This window comes from Lampris incognitus, chromosome 20, assembly GCF_029633865.1.
Source record: "Lampris incognitus isolate fLamInc1 chromosome 20, fLamInc1.hap2, whole genome shotgun sequence".
Classification (NCBI taxonomy): domain Eukaryota; kingdom Metazoa; phylum Chordata; class Actinopteri; order Lampriformes; family Lampridae; genus Lampris; species Lampris incognitus.
The window spans coordinates 28,400,745-28,422,644 of record NC_079230.1 but is presented as its reverse complement, the minus strand read 5'-3'; the positions used below and the strand labels follow the sequence as shown (position 1 = coordinate 28,422,644).

The 21,900-nt window shown below is 51.5% G+C and overlaps 1 protein-coding gene across 1 annotated transcript in view; it reads left to right on the top strand.

Annotated features, from left to right (window-relative positions):
• Nucleotides 1-17,299: 17,299 nt before the first annotated feature.
• ankrd53 (ankyrin repeat domain 53) overlaps nucleotides 17,300-21,900 on the top strand; it is a 19,806-nt gene continuing 15,205 nt past the window's right edge. The window contains exon 1 of the mRNA XM_056300220.1: nucleotides 17,300-17,421. Coding sequence (XP_056156195.1) covers nucleotides 17,300-17,421 — 122 coding nt within the window. The remainder of the gene's footprint in view (nucleotides 17,422-21,900) is intronic.

The following is a 21,900-nucleotide window of genomic DNA, read 5'->3' as shown; positions in this document are numbered from 1 at the left end:
TTGGTTTTGTGAGAGCGTGAGTCCAGAGTAAGCTAACACCCCCGCCCGCCGTAACCCTGATCCAGCTTTATTAGAGGCCTTTTTTCCCCCCAACCTGGGAGAGGCTTTTTGGAGGTTTTGAATGGGCCCGCATTTACATAGACGACAATGGACACGGAGCGCTCAGTCAATCACGCTTAAAAAAAAAAAATAGAATAAAATAAAAAAATTACCAAACAGCGGTTAATGGTCTGACTGATTTCTCTTAGGGCCGGTGCACTCTGATTTGAATAATGGTCTTTCGAACAATGTTTTTCTTTGCCGCACTTGACCCGGCAAGGAAATGAATGTGATTCCGCTCGGGCGCCGCCATTAACCATTGGAGTGGTTTCGAACGCAGCGGCTCTGTCACGGACACACTGTGATTAGCGCCGCAGTCTGGTATTAGTCAGGTGTTAGTCTGCGACAAATTGCGTTTTGATTGCGCATTAAGCGAGGCGAGGGAAGAAAATTCAGAGTTGCGCGGAGGAAGCGACGCGTCCCTCATTTTGAGGGGGGAGGGGGGAGGGGAGGGGGAGGGGGGGGACGCAGCCTGTAATTCCTCAGGGCTGGAAAAACAAGACGACTCCGTCCTTGGAGACAAACAGTGTTCTCATAATGACCCAGCGGTCCTTAATGGCGCGCCCGAGTCGCGCGCAACGAAACCGGTTTTTGGGATGTCAGTGTTTTTTCTCACGTGCTAATGATGACTGCTTCTGGAACGTTCTTTATTTTCTTTTATTTTTGTTTTATTTGTCCTACAGCGACGGTTTGTTAAAATGTGGTTTGTTTGTTTTTTGGAGGGGGGCGGGTTGCCTCCTGTTTTATTCTGTGCAGAGACACAGAGGGCAGAGAGACACTGGAGACAACACAGCAGTCCATTACAAGACCAACGCGCGCGCGCGTGCGCGTGCGTGCGTGCGATCAAACTCCGGAAGCTCTCTGTCGCTGGGAGGAAACGGTGCCGACCACCAAACCGCCGCCGTATCGTCCTCCTTCAACATGGTTCCCCTTTTCTTTTTTTTTCTTTGTCTTCAATTTCATCTCGCTCATAAGTCGCCGATACTGTTCAGCCGGAACACGCGGAATACACACACACACACACACACACACAGACACACACACACACACAGTGTGCTACAACAGACAGCTTGTTTATTCATGACTGCATTAAAAAAGCTCCGGCGAGTGTCAGAGGCGGTGCATGGTGTTGTGTTGTGTTGTGTTGTGTTGTGTTGTGTTGTGTTGTGTTGTTGTAGTATGGTCTGATGTGGCGCAGCGAGGTTTGGTGTGCATTGCATCGTGATATTGTTGTGTTTTGTTGTGGTGTATCACAGTACATTATAGTGTGTTATCTTGTGGTCTCTTGTGTGTTGTAACATGTTGTGTGTATGTTGTGTTGTGTTGCGTTGTGTTATGTCATTCGTGGCATATTAGTGTGCTGTGTTGTCATATGTTATGTTATGTTTTGTTGTGTTGTGTTGTGTTGTGTCATGGTATGTTGGCGTTTATTGTAAAGCGACCTTGAGTGTTAGAAAAGCGCATATAAGTTTGATTTATGATTATTATTATTATTATTGTAGTGTATTTTATCGTCACGTGTTGTGTTGACATGTGTTGTGTTGTGTTGTGTTGTGTCATGCATGGTATATTCATGTATTTTGTTGTGTTGTGGTGTGGTATGTTGTGTTGTGTTGTGTTGTGTTGTAGTGTGTTGTGTTGTGATATGTTCTGCTGTGTCATGTTATGTTAGTATGTTGTGTTGTATTGTGTTGTGTTGTGTCATGCATGGTATATTAATGTATTTTGTTGTGCTGTGGTGTGGTATGTTGTGTTGTGTTGTGTTGTGGTATGTTCTGCTGTGTCGTGTTATGTTAGTGTGTTGTGTTGTATTGTGTTGTGTTGTAGTGTGTTGTGTTGTGTTGTGGTATGTTCTGCTGTGTCATGTCAGTGTGTTGTGTTGTGTTGTGTTGTGTTGCGTTGTGTTGTAGTGTGTTGTGTTGTGGTATGTTCTGTTGTGTCATGTTACGTTAGTGTGTTGTGTTGTGTTGTGTCGTGTTGTGTCGTGTTGTGTCGTGTTGTGTCGTGTTGTGTTGTGTTGTGTCGCGTTGCGTTGCGTTGCGTTGTAGTGTGTTAGTGTGTTGTGTCATGGTGTGTTGAGGTGTAGATATTCTTTACAGATGGTGGCTGCAGAGGTCGGGGCCGGTCCATTAGAAGGTGAGGATAATATTAAACCTGATGGACCACCACGCCCCCCCTCCCCATATCTCCCCCACCGCTCCCGGGGGAGCACATCAGCGTTATAACGTAGCTGCCCTGCCAGACGTCTGATTGGCCGTATGAACCCGAGCCCCGCTCGGCGGCTCTCTGGTCTGCACCCAGAATAGCCTGCGGCAGAGGAGCATGGAGCACGGTGGACCTGTAGGAGTCCAGATGTTCACACTGTCAGATGTTCCGGACGTCAGCTGGTCAGGTCTGCAGTAGACGTCGGTACCGGGACGTTACCGCCACTGTCTACCGTCTACGTCCGTTTGAACGGGCTCCGTCAGAGGTCCAGACTCTTCAGAGTTGCACGCTGACTCATTTCATCCAAAGAGGACTTGAGAACGTCTCCAGGCCAGTCCTGATCCGCCGATGGTCTCCAAGCATATGGCTGCTGCACTGAACCGTGGTTATTTTGGAATCCCCCATTACTTGGGTCACCATTAGCGATGCTCACTAATTGCTCTGGAAATCATCCTCATCCTCTTAATTAAGAGGAAGAGTATCCTCCTCCTCCTCCTCCTCCTCCTCCTCTTAATTGTGGACGTAAACATGTACAGCTTGAAACTTTACACCCGTTAGCTGGTCGGCGCAGGTGAGAGTGTGTGGTTGACGTTTGTCCATGGTAAATCCTGCAGGCGTCGCGAAGAATATGCCGCTGTCAATAGCACGCGCCAACAAACAGGAAACTGGCATGACCGCTGCAGTAGAACCCGGAAGTCAGCGGACTACAGTTATGCGCAGAGCCGATAGAAGCGGGCTTTTGTCTATGCTCTTTGCAGATGACTCCGGTCTGCTAAATGGGAAGAGGTGAAGTCTCGTGAAGAATTCGAATCCCGGTCCAGTTCGATCTTCAAACCAGGTTCATGGAGTTCAGACAGAATCATAGAGAGCATATGGGGTGGGGGGGGTTGCTGAAATCTGGGGGCCGGGGTTGCGTTTCTCTGTTTGATTTCCGCTGAACGCCATCTTCCAGCCCGCTCACCTCCTCTCACCTCCTCTCACCTCCTCCCCCGTACCCTCCTCCCTCCTCTCCCGTGGAGACAGAGAGAGAGTGAAAGAGAGAAAGCGAGAGGCTGTGACGACGCAGATGATGCACTTCCCTCCGGACCACATCCTTTCTGGCTGAGTGGAAGCAGTGGGCCAGAGCCAGGTCCTGGAATCTAGCTAATGAGCCCCACCCCTGAGGGGCCCCCTGCCCTCCTATTGGCCGGACAGCCGCCAGGGGGTCGATGCGATTGGCTGACGGGGCGCCGTGTGATCCGCTGTCAGGGTGCCTTCCGCGTCAAAGTCACAGTGTCATGTCCGTTACAGTACACGGCACGGGGTCGAGAGGAAGGCGCGTGAAATGTAGACCCCCACGCCACAGAAACTGGTTTAGCCGCAGGAAGGCCTTTTGGAGAGAATGATGAAAGGTGCTGGCAAAAACTATGCGACATAGATGCGTATCTATAGCGTCTTAATAACGTATTAGTAACAATATTCCTTGTTCTAGCATGAATACAGGGGCGTTTTGAAACGCGGGGTGGGGGGGGGGATGGGGGGGGCACAGCTGTCCAAGAGATGGTGGGAGAAAGAGAAGTGAACATGAAGGTGAAGAGCTCCGACTGACGGACAAATGAAAACGTGTCTGGATTTAAACTGGTTGAGAGGCGCTGGGGTGTGATGGGAGGTGATGGGAGGAGGACAGGAGGGCAGCCTGGTTGACACAGCGCCGCTCCTCCTCATCAGACGGAGGGATGGATCAAGCTCCCTGCTTCTACATCTATGAACTGTCGTAGAGGGGAACCGTGACGTCTTCTCTTTGGAATAGAAAGAAAGAGGGGATAATAGATGGGGAATAAGCACTGGTTGATGGTTCTTTTCTAGTTAATACATTTCAGGCATTTAGCCCAGGTTCCTACTGCAAAGCAGAATCATTAAATATTAATAATATGATCATTTATTCATTCTTGCATGAAATGTCCATTCAGCTTCTCCAGAGAGTTCAGAGGGCATGGTCAGCTAGACACCCGCACACGACCTGGTAATGGTATGTTATGTTATGTTATGTTATGTTATGTTATGTTATGTTATGTTATGGTATGGTATGTTATGGTATGGAATGTTATGTTATGGTATGTTATGTTATGGTATGTTATGATATGATATGTTATGATATGATATGATATGATATGATATAATTATGGTATGTAATGGTATGGTTATTGTATGGTTATTGTATGGTATGGTACTGGTATGGTTATGGTATGGGTGTGATTATGGTTATGGTTATGGTATGGTATGGGTGTGGTTATGGTATGGTTATGGTTACGGTATGGGTGTGATTATGGTTATGGTTATGGTATGGGTGTGGTTATGGTTATGGTTATGGTTATGGTTGCGGTATGGGTGTGATTATGGTTATGGTTATGGTATGGGTGTGGTTATGGTTATGGTATGGTTATGGGTGTGGTTATGGTATGGTTATGGTTACGGTATGGGTGTGGTTATGGTTATGGTTATGGTTATGGTATGGTTATGGGTGTGGTTATGGTATGGTTATGGTTACGGTATGGGTGTGGTTATGGTTATGGTTATGGTATGGGTGTGGTTATGGTATGGTTATGGTTACGGTATGGGTGTGATTATGGTTATGGTATGGGTGTGGTTATGGTTATGGTTATGGTATGGTTATGGTTACGGTATGGGTGTGATTATGGTTATGGTTATGGTATGGGGTGTGGTTATGGTTATGGTTATGGTATGGTTATGGTTACGGTATGGGTGTGATTATGGTTATGGTTATGGTATGGTTATGGTTGCTGTATGGGTGTGATTATGGTTATGGTTATGGTTATGGTATGGGTGTGATTATGGTTATGGTTATGGTATGGTTATGGTTACGGTATGGGTGTGATTATGGTTATGGTTATGGTATGGTTATGGTTACGGTATGGGTGTGATTATAATATGGTTATGGTTATAGTATGGTTATGGTTATGGTATGGTTATGGTTGCTGTATGGGTGTGATTATGGTTATGGTTATGGTATAGTATCGTTATGGTTATAGTTGCGGTTAGGCTTGTTCCATGATAGCTCAGCACGGCGCGCGCTTGCCAATGAGCCCATCCTCATCCCACAACGTCACATGTTGACGCCGTTGATAAAGCCTCAACATTCTGACTTGGACGGTACCCTGCAGCATCTGTACGAGACGCGGCGGGTCAGCTGCTACCTAAACTGTACCCTCGACTTAGCCACTGCCCAGCCTGCAAGTCATTAGGATCTATAAACCAGAGTGGGAGTTGAACGCTGGACTCTATGAAGCACCTTACCTTCCTTGTCGTACATCAATGCTTGGCAATGGCGTCAACATACGACGCCACGGGACGACAACGTGTGGCGTCAACACATGGCGGGAACCTGGCCGAGTGAGGGTCTGCCGTGGACCCGATCAAGAACAGAGAGACACAGGAATGACTAAGGAGAGCGAGAGAAAGGGAAGACCTTCAACAAAAGGTCGTGGGTTGGATTCAAAGGACAGACCTTGAACATGTGTAAAGCTGGCGACCATCTCTGGTGCGTTCTCCATGTTGTAGTCAGAACCGGCCCACACCGGAACAGAACCTCTCTAGAGACCACCCGGATGGTTTCGGAGTCCACCGTTTCCCTTTTTTACATTCGGCAAAGTGGAGGATCAGACATGGAGGAAGAGCAGAAGTGGAGGATCAGACATGGAGGAAGAGCAGAAGGTCGGAAAAGAGCGAGTGTCGCTGCTCCCGGTCGAGTTAAGCTCTCTCGGGACGCGATTACCGCAAAATCCCCCTTGAGAAGCGAGGAAGGACAGGGAGCGAGAGGAGGAGGAGGAGGAGGACAACCGAGAGGTCAATGAAAATAAACAGGTCTTCAATCACACTCGCACGAAGAGGAGTCATGACCTGGACCGGCATGGGATGACGCAACTGAGAGAGAGAGAGAGGTGGAGAGGTGGAGAGATGGGGGAGGTGGATGGATGTTCGATGCTGGGAGACAGATTCCCTCGGTTTCTTGGGGATGCTGAGTTGAATACGGACACCCATAGGCCCCGATGACCGCTTCCCATCGGCGCACGCCGGTCATGCGTGCTCGCGCTCTGTCAAACTCTTCCTCTGGACCTCCTGCCCTTCTTCCTCCTTATCCCCGCCAGGAGGATCGCCGGGAGGGGATCGTGCGTTTGGTCACGTATGTGTGTGTGTGTGTGTGTGCGGGAGTGTGTGTCTGTCCGTGGCTAATCTGATAAACTATTTGACCCATCGACCTACAAGATTCCAGCACAGTGATGATGAAGGACCTCTCGTGGTTGCAGTGATTCAAAGCCTTTGCAAAACCTGTTTTGTACCACAGTGGAGCGCTAACGTGGTCTGCTGGAGCCTGGTCTACTGCGTCCTGTGGGCCCAGGGACCCACCAGGGAAACACCGAGGCGGTCGGGCAGCGGCCTCGCCTGGCGCCAGCTGTGCAGTGCTTTTGCCTGCGTCTGGCTGGGACACGTTGGGTCCCCTTGGGGGGCCTGGTCTGCCGCGTCCGATGGGCCCAGGGACCGCGGCCCTGCCCGGAGCTGCGCCCGAAGAGGAAACACCGAGGGCGGTCTGGCAGCGGCCTCGCCTGGCGCCAGCTGTGCAAGGGTTTGGCCTGCGTCTGCGTTGGTGTGGTCGTGTGGAGTGCGGGGAGGTGTCTGGCTGGGAGAGCCGGCGTTGGGTCGGCTCGGGGGGCCTGGTCTGCTGCGTCCGATGGGCCCAGGGACCGCGGCCCTGCCCGGAGCTGCGCCCGAAGAGGAAACACGGAGGGCGGTCTGACAGGACGCGGAAGCGGGGCAGGCTAAGCTAACTGCTAGCCCATGCAGACCGGCAGTTCCGGCAGTCCTCCTGGCTGGCGTTGGTTCTCCTGGACGGTGGAGTTTTTGGACTGTGTTGTGCTCAGGCGCGGATCTACGGGGTGGCAAAGGGGTGGTAGCTGCCACCTCTGGGACACAGTCTTGCCACCCCTTTGCCACCCCAGGAAAAAAATCTCTAGATCCGCCACTGGTTGTGTTGAATGGACTGTGTTGTTCACTGTTTGCGTTTTTGTTGTTGCTTTGTTCTCTCTGTTTTTGTATGTTTTTGGCGGTGTTGTTTTTGGGGTATAAGTTGTGTGCTTGTGTGTCTTTTGTGTAGCACTGCTGTGGGCTGGGGGGACACGAAATTCGGTGTCTTTTGTGTACGTCGTACTTGAACGAAATGACAAATAAATTGCTCCTGACTGCCGACTCCTCGGCTGGTTTGTCGCCTGCGGCGGAGCAGCGGAGAAGAGGAGGTGCGCCCGGCGGAGATGTGCACGCTTCTAGTTCCACCGTTTTTATTTTTGTTTTTGTTTTTCAAAATCTGCATCATTTCACCCCTTCCGCGTCCATTCGCCTCGTCGGCTGTGCAGCGCAGCAGCGCTCCTCTGCTCCACGGAACAAGCGGAAGTCGAGCTGAAGAGCAGAATCATATTCGCCTAACTGATCAAAAGGCCGATCATGGACACAAACGTATTGCGTCACCCGAGCGGCCGGAGGCGCGAGGGGGGGTGGGGGCGGGGTCACGAGTTCAGCAGCAGTTCAGCGGGGCTGAGGACACGGTGACGCAAGAAGTGGAGAGGCCATACACTGCGCCGCGTGTAATTTAATTTTGTTAGATGTACATACTATAAACACACGCACACACGCACACACACACGCATACACACGCATGAGCATATATGGGCGCCTCGGGGAAGTTTATTTTCATGTATTAGCATCACTTTTTACTTATTTACATTTGTTTGTCCCTGTCTGATGCAGTCTCTCTACAGATGTCCCCCCCTGTCTTTCACACACACGCACGGGCATGTGCAAACACACACACACGGGCATGTGCAAACACACACACACAGGTATGTGCAAAGACACACACACATACACACACAGGCATGTGCTAACACACACACAAGCATGTGCAAACACACACACACAGGTATGTGCAAAAACACACACATATACACACACAGGCATGTGCAAAGACACACACAGGCATGTGCAAACACACACAGGCATGTGCAAAGACACACACACATACACACACAGGCATTTGCAAACACACACACAGGCATGTGCAAACACACACAGGCATGTGCAAAGACACACACACATACACACACAGGCATTTGCAAACACACACACAGGCATGTGCAAAGACACACACAGGCATGTGCAAAGACACACACACACATACACACACAGGCATGTGCAAACACACACAGGCATGTGCAAAGACACACACACATACACACACAGGCATGTGCAAACACACACAGGCATGTGCAAAGACACACACACACATACACACACAGGCATGTGCAAACACACACAGCCATGTGCACAAACATACGCACGCACACACACATGCATACAATGTGTTCCCTCATCTTCCATACATGCACGTGCCGCCCCACACACACACACACACACCTGCAGGCGTCGTTAGAATATTCTAGTGTGTGTGCGTGTGCGTGTGCGCGCGCGCGTGTGCGCTGCACGGCGGGCCGACACATCGTAGCAGCAGCGTTAATTCTGAGGGCCGTCTGGCACCTCGCACCGCCTCGAAAACGTGACCCTCCACCTCCTTCTCCCGCATAAGGGGAGGCAAGGTTGGGCCGTCCCGCTTTATCTCGATTACCCTGCTGAAAGTTTGATGAGGAGCAGCGGCGGGGCGCAGCGGCCCGCGTGGGGGAAGAGATGAAACATTCATTGGAGATGGATGATGAAGTCTGCCTCACGAACACCGATCCCCCCATTCACGACCACGGAGGTGGGCGGAGGAAGGGTGTGTGTGTGTGCGTGTGTGTGTGTGTGTGTGTGTGTGTGCGTGCGTGTGCGTGTGTGTGCATGACAGAGCGTAGAGGAAGAGAGAGAAAGAAGTGTATAATTGTGTGTATGTGTGTGTGTTTGTGTACATAAGAGAGAGAGAGAGAGGCGCATTTGCTTGTGTGTGTATGAGAGGTGTGTATTTGTTTGTGTGTGTGTATGAGAGAGAGAGAAGTGTGTGTGTGTGTGTGTGTGTGTGTGTGTGTGTGTGTGTGTGTGTGTGTGTGTGTGTGTGTGTGTGTGTGTGTGTGTGCATGACAGAGCGTAGAGGAAGAGAGAGAAAGAGGTGTATAATTGTGTGTATGTGTGTGTGTGTGAGTTTGTGTGCATAAGAGAGAGAGGCGCATTTGCTTGTGTGTGTATGAGAGGTGTGTATTTGTTTGTGTGTGTGTGTGTGTGTGTGCATGAGAGAGAGATATATGCATATGCTTTTATACCCTCCTGCTTGTGTGTGTGTGTGTGTGTGTGTGTGGTACCTGGTATGTTCACTGACCCCACTCATCAGCATATGGGTACGATCTGCCATGGACAGATGAAACTAGATAGGAGGACACACACACACACACACACACACACACACACACACACACACACACACACACACACACACACACACACACACACACACACACACACGCACACACACGCACACTCACGCACACTCACGCACATCCATCAGCTCCGTTCCGGGCTCGGCCATCCAGCGGATGTTCTTCCTCCTCCGGTCAGACCTCTCCTCCGGTGCTTCCTGTCTTCCCGATTCATCACTCCGTTTTTTTTAGCATCTCGCGCTTTCTGGCAGCATCTGCACCCCCCCCCCTCCTGCGCGCATGTGCAGCAGTTTTAGACGCGAAGCAACTCGTGTGAACCTGTAGCGGAAGTCACTCATTCACACTTGACCGACACCTCTCCGCGGCGTGCGTGTCCACACGCCCATCAAAGCGAAGTCAGCGAGGATGAGTCGCAGCCATGTGACGTGTCCATCTTCCGCCTGCGTTCGGGTTGGTCACCAGGGCCTGACACTCCCGTCCTCCACAACCCCTCCTCATACGCATTCAGCTCCGTGTGACTCCTGCCTGCCTTGGGGATGAACGGACGGATGTGGTGGGGAAGCTCGCAGCCTGCGTGTCAGGAGCGAGCCTGCAGGACGCGTGTGGGGTTTCCATAGTGGCGCTGTGACTCACGTAGCTCATCGGTGGAGAAGCTTCCTGCGTACACGGATGAGCCAAAACATTACGACCACCTGCATAATATGCCGTTTGCAGCCCAGCCCCAAGGAATCCCGGTAGCGTAGCGTTGCCTACCAACACGGGGATCGTCGGTTCGAATCCCCGTGTTACCTCCGGCGTGGGTCGGGCGTCCCCCTGGCCGCGTCTGCGGGTATGTGTCCTGGTCGCTGCACGAGCGCCTCCTCTTGTCGGTCAGCGCTCCTGTTCGGCGGGGGGAGGGGGGAATAGCGTGATCCTCCCAGGCGCTACGCCCGCCTGGGGAAACTCCTCACTGGTCAGGTGAAAAGAAGCGGCCGGTGACTCCACATGTATGGGAGGAGGTATGTGGTAGTCTGCTCCACCTCCCCGGATCGGCAGAGGAGGCTCAGAAGAGTGGGGTAATTGGCCAAGTACAATTAGGGAGAAAATGGGGGGGGGGGGCAAAAAAACCCCAGCTTTGACCCACTGAGTCGTGGACTTTAGAAGACCCCCTGAAGGTGTCCTGTGGTATCTGGCACCAAAACATTAGCAGCAGATCCTTCAAGTCCTGTAAGTTGCGAGGTAGGGCCTCCACGGATCCGACTTGTCAGTCCAGCATATCCCAGGGCAGAATTTGGAGGCCCGGGGCAACACCTTGAACGCTGTAAAGTTTTGAAATAACAACTCAAATACCACGAAGCTGCGTTCTGGAAGCTTGAGTGAAGCGTTTGTATAACGACGACGCTACATCTGCTGGTGTATCTGCTAGCCACGGCACACCAACACTCCTCTCTTACTCTCCTACATCCCGCCTTAACACTTAACTTAGAGCGCCCCCTTGTGACCAGAATAAATATTAAAACTAAACATGTTACAAAGCGTGGACATTACAAACGAGTCATCGTGTTCCTCAAACCATTGCTGAACAATGTGTGCAGTGTGGCAGGGAGGGCGCATCCTCCTGCTGAAAGAGGCCACTGCCGTCAGGGAACACCGTTGCCATGAAGGGGTGTACCTGGTCTGCGACGATGTTTAGCTAGCTGGCACGTGCCAAGCTGATGTCCACGTGAATGGCTGGACCCAGGGTTTCCCAGCAGAACATTGCCCCCCCCCCCCGAATTCTCTGCATTGGTGTCAGAAGTGGGATGGTGAGACCGCGAGGCCATCGGAAGCACGTGCGCCCAGGGGTGTGAGGGAGCTGGTAAACTGAAGCGCGGGGACGCGCTTCCCGAAGGAGGGGGGGGGGTAGTGTAACTATCGTGAATGTAGACTCGCTAGCCGGTTGGCTAACAGGTCGGACCCTTTAGTCGACTGGTTAACGTGGTCGCCCGCGGTGCGGGAGACCCGGGTTCGCGTCCCGGTTGCGGCGGTTCCCCGATGCCCCCTGGTTGCGCTACCTTCACTGCATCACACTCCCTCCACCAGCTTGTCGTCTTCCCACTGTGCTTCCTGGCGCCATCAGCAACATGTTCTGTGACTTGTGCCACAGTACACCTCCTGTCGGTCCGGACCAGACATGCTAGCCTTCGTTGTCCTCTCACATCGATGAGCCTTGGGCACCCAACAACACCCTGTCGCCGGTTTGTCGTTGGTCCCTCCTCGGACCACTGTCGGTAGGTACTCGCCACAGCTGACTGGGAGCACCCCACAAGCCTTGACGTTTCAGAGATGAACTGACTGTTCGCTTCCCATCTGGTCTACCCTGAGCTGGACATGGGCCCTTGTTTGGAGATGATCAGCGTTATTCGGTTCACCTGTGCGTGGTCATAATGTTTTGGCTCATCAGTGTACATACCGTGTTTTCTGTCAAAACGGATCTGTAGTCGCAGTGGCGGCTGGCCAGTAGAGGGCGCTGGGGCGCCGCCCCCTTCAAACATCAAAAGATGAAAATCTACTTAAACATGTTAAATATAATTTAGTTGTATAATATTGTGGCGGACACTAGGGGCTATGCCTCTCACCCAGCAGGACTTTGAGGCTGGGGGCGTGGTTTACGTGCCCCCTTCAAACATCAAAAGATGAAAATCTACTTAAGCATGTTGAATATAATTTAGTTGTATAATATAATAATTATGAATAAAAGTGTTTTCCAGTCTGTGAGCAGCATTAAATATAGGTTCAAATGGTATTTGTTGGATTTCTGTCTGAATACATATACTTCCTGGGTGAGGGGCGGAGCCAAACGACACCTTATGTAAGCCCTCAAACTTGTGGCGAGCAGGTGACCTGAGGCTGCTGTCTGATTGGTTTCTTCAGATTTTCCAGGGGGGGCGCAGTTCTGTGCCGCCCCAGACACGCCCACTTTTATTGGCAGCGAACTGGTATTGTTTTAATGTGTTCTGATCTAATGTGATTGGACAACTCTCGTGGCTGTCAATCATGTTCACACCCACCACGACGCCTCGTCTCAGCTGTCAATCATCCACCGTGTTTACGAACCCTGATCAAATCTATAGGCTACATTGTCCTTCTTAATAACACTGTGACTGCGTGCACATTAAAGCAGCTGTCAGGGGTGCTGCGCCGAGTCAAGTTGCGCCCCCCCCAAATTTATTTTTGCACCAGCCGCCACTGAGTCGGTGCTGTTTTGCGAGTCACTGTCGATTTGTTGTTTAAGAAATATTTTACCTTTCTTATGGGAGCCTTAATGTTAGCGGTCAGCATCTTAAAGGCTCTCAGAGGGTGGGCGCCAGACTCGCCCCTCCTGTATCTTATATTTCTATATCCGGAAAAAGAGTTCGCTGAAACAGTAGCACGACCACTTGCCTCGCATCATTACTCTTCACGCATGCGCGTTGCGTGATTCCTGCAGCGCCACATGGAAGCAGGCCTACGTCGCACACGCACGTTGCGCACACGTTGCGCATGGCGCGCCAAGCTGCGCAACAAACACACGTCCTCATTAAGGCCATATCCGTTGCTGCGGTATTGCGTTTAAAACGGTGGGGGGCGGGGCGCCTCCCTGGCCGGATGGTTACAGCGCACGGCCGCATGGTCGGGACTGTCGCTGATTCGATTCCAGCCGGCGACCTTTGTTGCACGTCATACCCCGCCCCCCCCCCCTCTCTCTCTCTCTCGCCGCTCTCTCTCTCTCTCATTTCATGTCTGCCTCTTCACTGTCGCTGTCTAATAAAGGCAAAATAAATGCCAAAAAAAAATAAAATAAAATAAAAAAGGCAGGGGTCAAAAGTTCACGCGCCGTCACTCACCACCGGCACATCTGCCGCTGTTGCCGTGGCAACCGGCAGCTGGAGCCGGCTGGCAAAGGGGGAGGGAGGTTCTCTCTCGCCTCGCTCGCTCTCTCGCTCGCTCTCTCTCTCTCTCTCGCGTGCGCGCTGCGGGCGCATTTTGATGCGTTCTGACGGACGCGGCGCCGAGTCGCAGTGCTGCGGGGCCGCAGCGCAATCCTCTCACACACCTGGCCCATTACAGCTGTTTTTCCAACACATCGAAACGCATCTTATCCATCCTTCCCACACATGGGAGGAGGGGGGGAGAGAGAGGGGCAGCCGCAGCTTTCCAGCCAGGCGGTGCCGGTCTGCTTGCACGTGCCGGCCACCCTTCCTGCAAAGCCTCACGGAGCACTTCCGGTTTTCCTCCCGCCGCCAATACACTTTGTAGAGTGCGTGTCCTTCCACGTCTCCGACGCTTGGCGCAAAACAAGGAGAAAGCGTGCACGAGTTGGGGGGGGGAATAAATTGCATCATCTTCATATTTCTCGCGACCCCGTTCAGATGAATAGTCATCTGCACCGAAGTGACGATGATATTATTTCAGCCCTGTGTGCGCGCGCTCGCGTGCCTGGACGAGTGCGCAAGAGCACCGGAGACGCGTTTTTAAGCCTTATATAGGGGGAGGGGGGAGAGGGGGGCTAAATAGTGTTGCACGGATTTGTACTCGGTGTCACATCAATATTAGATGCGGACCTATTGTGTGACTTCAACAAATTCTGTTCCCCTGTGGAGAGGCCAGCGGTTGACCTCGCTCCATCTTATAACATTCGGAAATAGCACAGAACAAAAGTTCCCCCGTATGTGAAAACACAGCGGCTGGTGAATTTAATGTGACCTAATTGTTCCCGCGCTCCTCCGGGCTCCTCTCGGGTTCACCTCCGTCTCACCGCCTCTCTGCAGAGCGCGCGTCAAAGCAGCGAGCACGCAGCGCCACACCGCCGCTTCCGCCGTCTCATTTCTGGCTTAATCTCAACTGCAACATTTTAATGTTATTTCATGCAGCGGCTCTGTGCTGCTCCACTAAACATACCGTTATAACGCGTGAAACGCATCAAGTCCTGCAGAAATGTAAGGAGAAATCGCAACACTGCTGCACACGTGCAGCTGTGCCAATATGGAGTATACGGTGCATATATATATATATATATACACACATATATACATATATATATACACATATATATATATATCTGTGTGTATACACAGATATATATACACATATATACATATACATATAAATACATATACATACACACACACACATAAATATATACGTATGCACACATGTATATATGTATATATACAGAGACACACACACACATATATATATACACATATATATATATATATATGTATATATATATATGTATACACAAACACACATATATATATACAAACACACACACACACATATATATATATGTGTGTGTGTGTGTGTGTGTGTGTGTGTGTGTGCAATACTGGATTTATTATTTTATTAATCTTGCCACTTTTTTTTTCTTTTATTTGCTGGTGACTTGTTTCTTTTCCTCTGCGTGTCCCGGGGTGAGGAGAAGGTTTCAGCTTTGTTCTAATTCTGACCACATCCCGTAATGCGGACGACAAGAAAAGTAAACCTGGACACGTGTGGGGGGCTGTTACAGGAGGCCCGGGGTTTCTATTTTAGACAGAAAACCTGTGCGGCCCGCTTCTGCAAATGGAACGCGTGCGTGCGCGCGCGCACGCACACGCGCAGCTATTAGTATCATCGTGTAAGCGTCATTGTGACCGTAATAAACGTTATAATGTAACATTTGTTGAGCACACGCGCCATTGCCCAGCAGATTAATATCCCAAAAACTAGGAAGCCCTGGAAAATGAAGCGGTTTTGGTGTGAGGGACAAGTGAACTGGCTCATCAACACACAACTGAAGTCAACAATTATTTTTATTTTTCCTTTTTTATTTTTCCTTTTTTGGTTTTTTTTTGGAAATTGTTCACATAATATTCGGGAGCGGTTAACGTGAGCCCCTCCAAACACCTTTATGGCCGCCCAATTAATTCCCTTTAATGGCTTCGCGCGCTGAGCTGAACACGGGGGACTGCGGCGTGCACGCGCGCGCGCCCGTCTGAGCCATTGACAGGTAATGAATGATTCACGAGAGGAAAGGAAATAGGAGAAACAAATGATCCCGCTGTGCGAGAGGAGCGGACCGGAGGCTCGGGGAGCGGACCGGAGGCTCGGGGAGCGGACCGGAGGCTCGGGGAGCGGACCGGTCTCGGCCAGGCTGCTGCTGCGGCTGCGGGCAGGAAACGCAGGTATATGCCTTCCGGTTTGTAGCCTAGTTGGGGATGCGCTGGTAAAACACGTGAGATTGTTTTTTTTTTTACACAAGTTCAGAATAAAGTTGAGCGGCGCCGGCGGGGGGGGAGGAGGAGGAGGAGGAGGAGGAGGAGGAGGAGGACACGCCTGAGGGGAGCTGGCGCGGTCTCGGAGTCTTTGTCTCGCGGATCGGGCTCTTAGGCCGGCAGGGCAACCGAGCCTCCACGCGCGTACCTACACGAGACGAACGGCAGGGACGGAGGCGCGGGCGGAGAGAGAGAGAGGAGACGAGAGAAACCGGGGCGGACCCACGCCGCGAGGGGACGCCGGGTCCCGGGAGCGGGCTGCGGGGGGGGGGGGGGTTGCCGCGTGTGGCACGGACGGGGCCGCAACCGGCCGGCGGTGATCCCCAGGACGCGGAGCCGAGGAGGAGCGGAAGGAAGGGGCGCACGGTGCGCGCCAGGACAGACTGTGGGGGGGGGGGGTGTCTCCGTGTGTGTGTTGTTTGTGTGTGTTTGTGTGCGCGCGCGCGCGCGCGCCCGGTCCCCGTGTTCCGTACGACTGCGGCGTAATAAACGCGAGGCGTTATAGCCTCCGTCCTCTCCGTCCAAACCCTCCCCCCCCCCTCCACAGTGACGCAGCCCGAGTGAGAGTAACGTCATTTGACCGCGTGCATTAATTTAAATTAAACTTCACGAGCAGTCGGGTGATTATTGTGTCACAAATTGGAGGAAATGTGACAGAAAGACGTTTTATCTGGCGAATGGTCTCAGTGCACGGCTGCAGAATGTAAACATGGGATGGTGGGGGGGGGGAGGGGGAGGGGAGGATTAATTAGGGATATATTTGATTGCATATTACTCTACTTTAATTTCAATAGTTCCGCGTGTGCGCGCGGCAGCTGAAGTGAACTATCTGCAGCCGTGCTGGCGGTGCAGGACCCTGGGAAACGAGGCGACCCCGCGCTGCCGGAGTCCCAGAGCTCGGTGCATTCACAGTTCACGGCCCGCGCGACCCTAATGCGATGTGACGGCAGAACCTTTACTGGAATAAACGGGGAGATAGTATCAGGGAAGGCTGACCGGACCGTGAACCGAGGGCCTAACACGGAGCAAATTAACATCAGCGAAAATAGCTGGGCGTTCTCGGACGGCTGACGTGCCAAGGCAGCAAATGCGTCCCGCGTTGTCAGCCCGTCTTCGCATGCGGAGAGACGGATTCGTGTCAGGGGCTCCGCCCTCGAACCTCGCCTTGCTCTTTCCCGTTTATATCACAAGGCTCCACGCCCAAACAGCTGCTTTGGGTTTTCTGTTTTTTGTTTTTGTTTTTTTTTGTTTTTGGTCTACTGACATGTATTAATCTACTCTAATCTACTGAAGACGCATTAGCGCTCATCCCGTCCTGCCACCGACAACATGGCGACAACACGTATATGCATGACACGTACGGGAAGGCTGCGAGAGGGCCGGTGTTGCGCCGAACTCTGTGACCCGTCATATTATGTGACCCTGCTTGTTCCAAGCCAGGACACGCTGCGGTAAGGCGGGGTTTAAATTTAGACGCCAGTAGGTTGGGGCAGTTAATTTTACACACGGGTTTGTTGTGGGTAAGATTAGGATTAGCATCTGGGCGGAGGCCAGAATGGTGTTTTTAAAGGTCAGGGTCACATAATCTGAGGAGTCACGGATTTTGGTGCAACACCGGCCGCACTGGCAACTCGAGGCTTTAGCAGTGAAACTGCTCGTGTTGTTTTCTTTTTCTTTTCTCTCCTTTCTTTTCTTTTTTTAAATCTTTTCCCCCTCTTTTTCTCCTCAATTGTCTCTGCTCCACCCCCGGTCTCTGCTCCACCCCCGTCTCTGCTCACCCCCGTCTCTGCTCCACCCCGGTCACTGCTCCACCCTCTCCGCTGATCCGGGGAGGGCTGCAGACTACCACATGCCTCCTCCGATACATGTGGAGTCGCCAGCCGCTTCTTCTCACCTGACAGTGAGGAGTTTCCCCTGACAGTGAAGAGTTTCTCTTGACAGAGAGGAGTTTCACCTGACAGTGAGGAGTTTCCCCTGACAGTGAGGAGTTTCCCTTGACAGTGAGGAGTTTCCTCTGACGGTGAGGAGTTTCCCCGACAGTGAGGATTTTCGTTTTACAGTGAGGAGTTTCCCCTGACAGTGAGGAGTTTCGCTTTACAGTTAGGAGTTTCTCCTGACAGTGAGGAGTTTCACCTTACAGTGAGGAGTTTCCCTCTGACAGAGAAGTTTCACCTGACAGTGAGGATTTTCCCCTGACGGTGAGGAGTTTCCCCCAGGACAGTGAGGAGTTTCTCCTGACAGTGAGGAGTTCTCCTGACAGCGAGGAGTTTCACCTTACAGTGAGAAGTTTCCCCTGACAGGGAGGAGTTTCCCCTGACAGTGGGGAGTTTCGCCTTACAGTGAGGAGTTTCCCCTGACAGTGAGGAGTTTCTGGGGGGGGGGGTTCTCACTTAAGTTGTTATTAAGTTTTCAAAAAGATATAGAACAGAACGGCACAATAACATCAACACAAAAGCATACAGTAAGACATACACACAGATATAGATAGATAAATAAACCAACAAATACATAAATAAATAAATAAACAAACAAACAAACAAACAAATAAATAAATAGTTGTCCGGAAATATTTCAACATTCACACAGATATTTTAATTAGGCATTCACGAAGTCAGTGCCATGTGCCATAGTAATGCTCCATCGTCCAGATCTTTTAAATATGTTCTCTTGGACTCTCAGAATGTAAGTCCACGTCTCCACAGCAACAACGTCTCGGGACCATTTCCATCCACTCTTGCTGTTCTGGAGAGTTAACATGAGGTCGGTTTGTGGTAACGGCTTTCTTTCTTGCTGCAGGTAAAACCTGAGTCAGGTAGAGGTCTTCTCTCTCTCTCGGCACCATCAGAGTCACGGGGCGCGGGTCTGGGATTCCTACGTGTACATGCTGTCGGTGTAACCCCACCTTTGCGCATTTCCAGAAAACATGCGAGTGGCCAGGCCTCCATGCTCCCACTCAGCCTCCACCACCGCTGTTGTGCAGCAAAATGCTGCTTTTTATTTAAGGTGTTATAAAAAAGCCCCCCCCCCAAAAAAGCGAGTTACTAGATTCCTCCAGCAGAATTCCCTCCATATTTGTGAGTTGGTGGTGTCCATTGTGTCTCACACATTTGATGCCATTCTTCTCTGTTGTCTGAATGGTTAACTCTGCTCCCCATTTTGCTTTTATGTAGAGTTGAGCCCCCCCCCCCTCCTTCTCCCCAAAGCTTGGCACAAAGCAGGGATGACCGTAAGCCCCTTCTGTTTGTACACATCCACAACCCCCCCCCCCCCATCACATTAGCTGAAGTTTCATCTGGTTCCGACCTGATCTGTTCTGGAAAGTAGTCTCTTAACTGCGCGTATCTAAAGTAGTGTTTGTGTTCGAGACCACATTTTAATCTTGGAAGCTCATGAATTCACCATTTTCTAGAGCTGTACACGTTGCCGTAATGCCTTTTTGTGCCCCATTCTTTGAATGTTGGATCATGCACCCCTGGCTCAAACTTGGAGTCATATGCAAACCACCTCGGTGTTCGAACCCCTCCCTTTATCTTGCATTTTCTACTGTAACGTTCCACATTTCTAGCGTAAAGGCCACCACTGGGTCCATAGCATGTTTCATTGCCCCTATTAAATATCTGTCTCCACCAAAATCTGGATCTGGTAACCCTGTATCTCCCTTTCCATTTCTTTCCACCGGGATTCATAGTCAGGTCTACACCAACAGGTCAGAGGTCAGAGTTGGGCTGCATGAAAATATTCCCTAAGATCTGGTAAAGCCATCCCCTCCCCCTTACTTTTAGGAAGTTGTAGTGTTGTAAATTTCATTCTTGGCTTTTTGCTGTTCTGTGTAGGAGGAATACCGTGGGCTATCCCCCCAGTTCCCCCTGAACAGGCGCCCCACCCGACCAGAGGAGGCGCTAATGCAGCGACCAGGACACATACCCTCATCCGGCTTCCCACCCGCAGAAACCGCCAATTGTGTCCGTAGGGACGCCCGACCAAGCCGGAGGTAACACGGGGATTCGAACCGGCGATCCCCGTGTTGGTAGGCAACGGAAATAGACCCGCTACGCCACCCGGACGCCCCACTGCTTGTGATATCGACTCGCCAGTGGCAGCTACAATTTGTTTTGTATACACTCACGAACGCTAAGAAGTCGAAAGTTGCGTAGTGTGTGCTTTAAGGAAGTGAAAGTCTGTGGTGGTCTTTGTGTCAGCAGGCTGCAACTGCATCCTACAGATCCATATCCAGCAACAGAGGACATGAGCCCGGACCAGCAGGACCCTAACACTTAGTGCACGTCAAGTCTTGTGTTTTATTACATTCGCGCCCCCAAGAGGTGAAACTACCATATATGCAGGTTATGCGGCTGCAAACCGTTTAGGGCCCGCACACATGGGCACAGTCGGACTCCCCCCCCCCCCCTATCGTATCAAAGATCTGGTTAGTGCAGTCGCCCGGCGGCGATCCGGGTTCAAGTCCTGGCTGCGGCGGAGGTTCCCGGCTGCGCCCTGAATTCGCTGCATTACCAAGGCGTCCGACCCGTTAGCCAAGGGCTGGCGAGTCGTGGTCGTTACCCTACCCCCCTCCCTCCTTCGGGTAGCGCGAGCCGGACCCCGCGCTTCAGCGTATCAGTTCGCTCACGCCTCTGGGCGCACGCGCTTCCGATGGCCTCACCATCCCACCTGCGCTAACCAGCCAACTAAAGGGTCCGACCCGTTAGCCAAGGGCTGGCGAGTCTAGTCATCCGAGGTCGTTACCCTACCCCCCTCCATCCTTCGGGAAGCGCGACCCGGACCCCGCGCTTCAGCGTATCAGTTCCCTCACGCCTCTGGGCGCGCGCGCTTCCGATGGCCTCGCGGTCTCACCATCCCACCTGCACTAACCAGCCAACTAAAGGGTCCGACCCGTTAGCCAAGGGCCGGCGAGTCTAGTCAGGCTGCTTACAGGAATCCTAGACGGCGTTTGGCATCAAACCTCGAATTTCAAAAGCAGTTGGACAATCTGCCCCGGACGTGAACTAGCAGACGAAGCCATGCGAACGCTGTACGATCCCATGTGAACCCACTGCAGCCACATCGAGAATCGACCGAGGTCAAGGTGAAAGGTTAAAAGAAAGGCTGGTAGGACCGGAGAGTGAGTGGCTGGATGTATCCTGTTGGGTGTCGATACCATAAAGAGCAGACCGTCATTAAGGAGCGTGTCCTCGAGCAGCTGCGCCTCCTGCACGTGGAACAAGCGTGTTTCCGTCTGACGTGCCCTCACGCCCCTGTATTGATTATGACGTCACCCAATCAGGTGAGCTAGCACTGTGCTGATCCTGCTGGTGGGGCGGAAGAAAGCCATCAGAAATGAAGTGACTAGTGCTCTCTCTCTCTCTCTCTCTCTCTCTCTCTCTCTCTCTCTCTCTCTCTCTCTCCTCTCTCTCTCTCTCTCTCTCTCTCTCTCTCTCTCTCTCTCTCTCTCTCTCTCTCTCTCTCTCTCTCTCTCTCTCTCTCTCTCTCTCCTTCACCCAAATCAGACTCAGTCTAATTTCCAACTCCCACTGTGCAAACAGCTGAACGGCAGTGCTGCAAACATCTGGCCTGCTCCTGTGTGTGCGTGTGTGTCTGTGTGTGTACAGAGCATGTGTGTGTTTTTATGTGTTGAGTCCTGTCATTGAAAGTGACACTATATTTGCATTATGATCACATAGAGGCAATCGGAGAGCTTGAAATCCTTCCACCTTTAGGCGGTTAAGGTGGTAATGTGGAGATGTATTAGTGCACACAGCTCCACAATGAGACTGTATGTATAAACTACATTAGGATTACTGCAAAAGAAGAATGATAATAGTAATAAAACTCAGTATTGGAAGGTCAAAAGGGAAAAAACAATGCTGTTTTTAGAGACAGGTATGTAAACCACATTTCCTACTTTGTGAATTTTGCCATTTCAAATAAAGAAG